Raw genomic sequence first — 7,818 nt, 5'->3', positions numbered from 1 at the left:
CCACCCAGGCCTGGTGAGTTCCACCCCACCAAGAGGCCAGTGTATTTCTGAGGACGGGTCCCTTGTCCTGCCTCTGAAGGTACTACCCTGCTCAGTCGGGCCGTGCCAGCGCACACGCACCACGCACACCAGCGCGCTGCAGCCTGCCCCCCTGCATGCCTGGCTCCATCTGTCTCTCTCCAATGCTGCTGCTTGTCAGGAGCCCGGCTTCCAGCCTGACATACATGGGCCTAGAACAGAAGTAGAGCTGTCGGGAAACTGGAAAGAGACGCCTATGCATTTCTGCTCCTTGCTCAGAAAGTTTCCCAAGCTACGGGGCTCCCCAGGCTGCTGGCCAGGGAGCCTGGACACAAAGCTTTACAGCCGGGGGCCCCTCAGATCTGCCCTTCCTGAGAGCCCCCCAGCCACCCCTGCAGGCTCTTCCCTCTTGTGCGTCTTCCTCCCCTGAGACCCCACGTCCAGGTTTGGGAAGAAGACAAGAGTTTCCTCAGCACAGGTGCAAAGGACACAGGCACCTCATCGCCTGTGAAGGAGAGTTGTGGACGTGTCCTGTCCTAGAGGCCAGTGACACACCTGCCCCTACCCTGTCCCACAACCCCCTGGGATGTGCCATCTATATCCAGGAAGGAAAGGTGACGTAATGCTTGGCTCTTTCCACTCCTTCAGGTTTGGGGGCAGACAACGGAGCTGACTTGCTGGGTCTGGGGAGGGCACCCTCCTAAGACATCAAGGACTGAGCAGAGGATGGAAAGGGCTGGACCTGGACTGGTGCAGGCTCTGGACTGGGCCCCAGGAACAGAACATCAGGGAGTGCTCAGTGGGGGGCAAAGGAGAGAAATAAGGCTGCTCATTCCAGAGGCAGCAAAGTGGTGAAGGGTGTGAGTGGCACCAAGAAAGGTCTAGAAATTCGGAGGGGACAGGCCAAGCAGATAAAGCTCTGGACTGTCTCCCCTTTGGGGCCACAGCCAGTTGCACAATCCTTCTATTTGCAGTCTGGCCCGGACAGCCTGCCTGAGTAGGCTGTATGAGACCTGCTACAGCTCCGTTTGTCCTGAAACTCTGCCCTGGGAGGTGATTGAAGAAGGTGCCCGGCGAGGGCTGAGCAGTGGAGGGAGCCAGGGTGCACCAGTCTCTCAGCCTTGCAGGAGGATGGAGGCCCTCAACGTGTCTGCCCAGTTCAACTTCTCCCTGCCGCCCAACTTCGGCAAGCGCCCCACCGACCTGGCGCTGAGCGTGACCCTGGTGTTCATGTTGCTCATCGTGATGCTCTCCCTGGGCTGCACCATGGAGTTCAGCAAGATCAAGGCTCACTTCTGGAAGCCTAAGGGGGTGGCCATCGCCCTGCTGGCACAGTATGGCATAATGCCCCTCACTGCCTTTGTTCTGGGAAAGATCTTCCGGCTGAACAACATTGAGGCTCTGGCCATCCTGATCTGTGGCTGTTCCCCCGGGGGGAACCTGTCCAACCTCTTCACTCTGGCCATGAAGGGCGACATGAACCTCAGGTAGGACTGGGGATGAGGAGGGAGTAGCCTGGGGACAGGGACCACATTGGAGGTGTCACAATCAAGGGGAAAATCTGGACTAAAGACAGGAGAGGCACTGAGTGGGGGCTGGGCGGATGCTAGGGCAGGAGGTGGCAGGAATTATTGCCAAGGGCTTATGCTGGGCTGGGGGCAGGAGCTGGGGTACGTCTTGGTTTAAACACCAAGCCTGAGGGACCAAGTTGGTCCAGGGACATCCTGGAGACCCCTCGACTCCCAGAGGCATCTCCAGTGGGGTATAGGGATTGTCTTAAAGGAGTACTGATTTAAACCATAGGGGCCTCTGGAGAACTTTGCCTGCCTACATTGGTGGGCAAGTTGTCTACTTTGAGGCCAGAGATCTGAAAGGAGGTGCAGGTTGGCTCCAGACATTTTCATGGAGATCGAGGTGGCTTGGTACCAAATGGGCACCTCCAATTCTTGCATTGTAAGCAGGAATTTCCAAACCTCCTCCCAACTCTCCAGGCAGATGGGATGTCTTCTCTTCACTCCCCCCATCCTCCCATTAGATGTAGGAACATTTCCATGTGTAGATCCAAGAGCTTCCCAGTGCCAGCCAGGTTATGCTAGGCCTTACCTCAGCCAAACTTGGGCAGGAGGTGGGGACCAGCAGCATCCCCTGTGCCGACTGAGGAAACTCACCCGCAGGAGCTCCTGCCTCTCTCTGAGCCTCAATCTCAAGCTCAGTGCCCTTCGGCTGGGTCCTCAGGGGAGACTCTTTTCTATGCCAGGTAAAGCAGTGGATTCAGACAGTCCATGTAACCAAGGATGGCACCCCCTCCTGGTGATGCCAAGCGAGGCCAGGGCCGATTTTTAAATGAAAAAAAAAAAAGAGAGTGATCCTTGGGGTTTGCCAGCACCCACCACCTGAGCAGCTCTGGAGTCTCCACTCATAGGGTTCACCCTCACTGAGGTAGTCGATGGGAAAAAGAGGCTCGACTTGTACAGTCTCCCACGGGAACATATCCAATGCCTCCCTGTGAGGAAATTCTTCCCTCTGTCTAATTCCCATCCTTCTTGCTGCAAAGCAAGCCCTCGGTCTCGGTGTGGCCTCCGGACACGGCTCGTCGCAGTCTCTGTGACCTGAGAAACCCAGACCATATCTTAATTCTGGTTTAGAAAGGGTGCAGGAGTTCAGTGTCGGGGAAGGGGTCCTCTGAGGGCTTTTGGATCTGTACAAACAGCCGAGTGGGGTAGGACAGTGTAAAGGACAATGGGGGAGTTCTTAAGGGTCAGTGACCAGATGTCCCAGCCTCTTTGGCCAGTGGGTACTAACTAGGTCTGCATTTCTGAGGCCTCCACCCACGAGGCCTCCAGTGACTCAGGCTTGTGACCCCTTATGCTCTGCTGCTCAGCCTCTGTGCCTGGGGGCCCTGGAGACTGTCACTTCTACCCAGACCCAGAAGAGATAATGCTCTGCAGGGACAGCTGCCTTCCACCAGAGGGCCCCTGCCCTCAGACAAACCTCCCCCACACCTTAAACCTTGCAGACCCCACTGTGGAGCAAGAATCTCATCGTCAACCACCACGTGTTACCAGACTGTGTATTCCAATTTGAGTTTTTCTAGGACAACTTGTTGCACGCATTCTAATGATGAAAATGATACTGACAATAAAGACCAGCCAGCGCTGCGCCGAGCACTCCATCCTCACACAGCATCCTGTGAGGGAGTGCTGTGTGAAGGCCCATTTAGAGGTGAGGAAACAGGGCCTGGGGCTCCAAAGCCTGTGCTTTTGCTCAAATATCTTCAGGGTCAGGCACATACAAAAATGAACAAAACGACTGGAGGCCGACTGCCAGCCTCAAGGGCGTGGCCCTGCCCCAATACATAGGGCAGATGCCATGGGTGTCCTGGCACGGGAAGCCACTAGCAGCACAGCTTCCTGCTTTTCCAGAGAAGGTAAAAACTCCCCTTTTATCTGAAATCTCCAAATTCTTAAATATTGGCAACTATTCAAAAATTGTTAAGTCCCATGCAAGCTAAACTGCGCATGTCAGAGGGCCAGATGTCACAGAGAGGGACGTCTCTCAGCACAATGCTGTCCTATTCCCATTTAGAGGAGGGTGCCTTATGACAGCGATTCCACCTGCCCCGCGTGAAAGCTCAAGTCCAGGGACTTGCCAGAGGTTTCCCAGAATTTGTGGGCAAGTGGTGTCAGGAGCCAGTCCTGGGCTCTCTCCCCCCCATGACACTGCCTCACAGCTGGGGCGGCCACGCTCACAGGTGCCAGGCACATTCCGGGAGGCTGGGCCACCAGCTGGACCTCACAGGGCAGCCGGGCATGGCGGCTCCTTCCTCAAGGATGCCACTTAGACAAGCTCCAAAAAATGCAGGTGACACAGGCAAGAGAAAATATCCCCAGAGTGGAAGCAAGCTTAGCTTGTCAGGGACAGAGTGACAGAGGGAACTGGGCCCCTTTGAACACATTTGATGTCCAAGGTCATCTGCTCCCCCTGACCCAGCTCACAGCAGGGACCAGAGCCACTGGCTGTGGGAGCAAACAGACGTGGACACAACCCAAGGATTCCCACAGCTCTGCCCACTGTGACATAGGAAACCTAACCCGGAGGAGTTGGAAGCCATCTGGGCTTCCAGGGTTTCCACTTCACCACAGAGACCCTGGCAGGTCCCCTCACAGCTCCCTCAGCTTCTGCTTCCATGGACCGGGGCTAGAGCCCGTCCTCAAGCGCAGCACATACACATCCAGAAGCAGGTGTGCCCAGTACTCTGAGAACAGACGCAAGAAGGATCAATAAAACCCAGATGTGCTCTTTTTCTCCTGGCCCCGGCTCCCAGAGAGACCACCACGTCCACAGTGTTATTACTATGGAACAGGTTCCAACCTCGGAACGAGAGTCTGGACAAGTCACCTCCCATCACAGTCCTTCAGGGTGAACTGAGGATCACGTCAGCCACAGGTTCCAGCAAGTCAGGTGGTGGGCATCCCTGACCAGGGCCCAGCACTTACGAATGTGGAGGAGGTCCCTGAAGGTCTACAATCTGCCTCCCACATCCACCGAGTGCACGAGGAACACCACGTCCCAGAGCAAATTCCAGAACTGACACGCCAGGCCAAAGTAAGCATGACTCCTCTGCTCAAGGACATCAAAACAAGCCCACCTGTGTGTGCGGCCTTTCTCCTAAGAAGAGATCAATAGCTAGCACCGTGTGCCCCTCCCCAATCTCAACCCCCTCTCCCCACCCCACAGGGGGCACCTCCCGGAATTTAGCACCTTTATACTGTAGTTTATACTATTTCTACTGATGTACCAATTCATAAACAAGATACAGTGTTAATAGTATTGGCACGTTTTTAAATTTCATACGCACTATCATACTGCCCATGTGATTTGACGATTTGTTTTTGGGTTTTTTTTGAGATGTAGGCATATAAATAAAATAGCACCTTTGTGCATTTGGACTGCCGCACAGTTTGCTTGTATTTATCTAGTCTCCTGTTATCAGACATGCACGTGGCTGACACGGGTGGCTGCCGAGCCCCGTGCTCACACGGGAGGGGGGCTGCATGACAGAAGCAGGGAGGCTGGGTTGTGCGGTTCACACACCTTCTGCAAATAGTCTCCAGAGCAGTCATCCCGCTCCTTCCTTGTTTTCCCTCTGCACTTGGGATTGTCGACTTCCTATTTGTGCCATCTGGTGACGCCGACCTGGGTCACGGCGGCTGTGAATTTAATTTCATGGAAGGTCGAGTGCCTTTTTAAATGTTTACTGGCCATTTGGGTGTCTTCGACTAGAAATAATGTTCTTTGTCTATTATTTTACGGGTTTGTTGGGTTTTTTCTTCTTAATTTGTTGTTTGCATTGTTTTGTCTACGTTGCAACAGTCTACTCACAGTTTGGGGGCTTGTCTTTACACTTTGATAATAATGTCTTATAACACAGAGTACTTATTTCGATTTAACCAAATTTACCAATATTTTTCCTTGACGGTTTATGTTTTTTGGGTTCCTTTAGAAAGTCCTTACTACCTTCAAGGTCATGAAGATATACCCCTATACTTTCTTTGAAAAGTTTTAGTTTTGCTTTTCCCATGGAGATCTTCAATTGACCTAGAACTTATTATGTATGCTGTGATTTAATTTAACCTTTTCTATATGATAGAAAAAATACCCAGGACCACTGAGTGAATTTTTCTGTAGTTATTGTAAAGCCTCGCTCCCGCAGATCAGATTCACGGATATGCGTGGGTTTGTGTCTGGAATCTCTCTTCTCTTCTATTGGTCCCTGTGGCTCTCCTTGCACGATACCACATTTTCTTAATCACAACTTTATAGTCAGTTTTGATATCTGAAAGATGAGTCCCCCTACCTTGTTCTTGAAAATTACACTAGTTATTCTTGACCTTTTACTATTGCAATTGAATTTCGGGATTAGCTCTCAAATCTACAAAAATGTTTCTGGCATTTTGGTTAAATTTGCATTAAATTTATAGATAAATTTAGAGGCCATCTTTGTAATATTGAGTCTTCCCATCCATGAAAATGTATAGGTTTTCTTTTACTTAGGTTTTCTTTTATACCTTTTTATGAAGTTTTGTCATTCATCCCATAAAACTTTTGCTTACCTCTCTTTGATTCATTTCTAAATATTTTATAGTTTTGTGAATATTGTAAATGGTACCTTTTTAAAAATCATAATTATTTTTCCTGTTCCATCAAGACTCAATAGATTTTTTATATAGCTAATGTATTCAGAGCCACATGGATTCTCTTATTTACTAGTTATAATTGAAATTCACTTGGACTTACTGCGTGGACAGTCTTATCATTGGCACATAATGAAAATTTAGTTCCTTCCTTTCTCATCCCTATAGCTTTCCTATTTCTTGTTTTGCTGTGCTAACAATGACCTAATGTAATGTAATTTACAACAAAGTTGATAATAAATGGCATCCTTGCTTTATTTATCTAATTTTTTACCATTAAGTTTACTGTCTCCTGTGGATTTTTGATTCAGGAATTTTCATTCTGCGGCTAGTGTGCTAATTTTTATCGTGCGTGCATGGACACTGAACTTTGCTGAATGACACTTTTCTGCCTATAAAATGCTCATAACATTTTTAACTCAATAATAGTGATATATATCATTAGATTATCTAATGCTAAACCATTCTTATGTTGCTGGGATTAACCCATTTTGTTCATTGTATTATTTTGTAAGGATATTACTAGATTCATTTGCTAACATTTTATTTATTATTTTTTGCCTCTACGTTCATAAGTGAGAATGGCTACTAATTTCCCCTTTTCATATGTTCTTTTCCAGCTTTGGCTCTAAAATTATGTTATTTATATACAACAGGGGTGTGTTCTCCCTTCTTGTATTCTCTGTAGAATATTGGGACCATCTACACCTTGACCGTCTAGTAGAACTCTACTGTGAAGCCGTGTGGGCTTGGGAGGACAGGTTTCAGAAAACTTATTAAATGTCCTCATGGTTCTAAGTTGATTCAGATTTTTGGCTATATTTTGAATTTGTTTTTGTAGATTATATTTCCCAGGAAATTGTCCATTCACTTTAAATTGAAAAATTAAAGTATAAAATTGCATATGAAATTATGTTCCCTTTTTCATTCCTAACATCTTCAATTGTGCCTTCTCTCCTTTTCTTTGATTAGTCTTGCCAGCAGTGTCTATTTTATTGGTCTGCGCAAAAAAACACTTTTGGTTTAATTGGTCCTCTCAATGTATATAATTTTTAAAGTTTATTCTTTCATATTTAATATTTTCTTTCTTCTACTTTCATTGGGTTTACTTTGTTTCTGAAGTGAAATGCTTAGCTCATTGATTTTTGTTTGTCTTTCTGACTTTCCTATATAAACATTTAAGTCTATCAATTTTTCTCTAAGAATTAATTTAGATGCTCCCCAGCTTTTTAAAATTAATTTATTTTTTGAGATGTAATTCACATACCATCATAAAATTTACCCTTGTAAAGTATAAAATTCAATACTTTTTTGTATCTTCTCAAGGTTGGACAACGAGCACCACTCCCTAATTCCAGAACATTTTAGTTACCCCAGAAAGAAACCCTACACCCAGCACCACTCACTTCCCATTCTTGCCTTACCCCAGCCCCTGGCAACCACTAATTGGCTTTTGGCCTCTACAGATTGCAAAGAAATGGAATCACACCATATAGGGCCTTCAATGTTTCTGCCTATTTCACTTACCATAATGTTTTCAAAGTTCGCCCATGAGACAGCATGTAGCAGGACTCCCCATGGCTTTCATGGCGAGTACTGTTCGGTT

At 47.9% G+C, this 7,818-nt stretch overlaps 1 protein-coding gene across 2 annotated transcripts in view; it reads left to right on the top strand.

The window, feature by feature from the left end:
- The first annotated feature begins 938 nt into the window (after positions 1-938).
- The window catches only part of SLC10A1 (solute carrier family 10 member 1), a 26,167-nt gene continuing 19,287 nt past the window's right edge, over positions 939-7,818 (top strand). Inside the window, exon 1 of one of the 2 annotated variants that reach the window (XM_024568411.4) lies at positions 939-1,505. In XM_024568411.4, coding sequence (XP_024424179.2) covers positions 1,150-1,505 — 356 coding nt within the window. In that variant the 5' untranslated portion in view covers positions 939-1,149. The remainder of the gene's footprint in view (positions 1,506-7,818) is intronic. The other variant, XM_045201645.3, reaches the window with a different exon arrangement.

Source organism: Desmodus rotundus, chromosome 7, assembly GCF_022682495.2.
Source record: "Desmodus rotundus isolate HL8 chromosome 7, HLdesRot8A.1, whole genome shotgun sequence".
In the NCBI taxonomy this organism is placed as follows: domain Eukaryota; kingdom Metazoa; phylum Chordata; class Mammalia; order Chiroptera; family Phyllostomidae; genus Desmodus; species Desmodus rotundus.
This window is presented reverse-complemented; position numbering and strand designations above follow the sequence as displayed.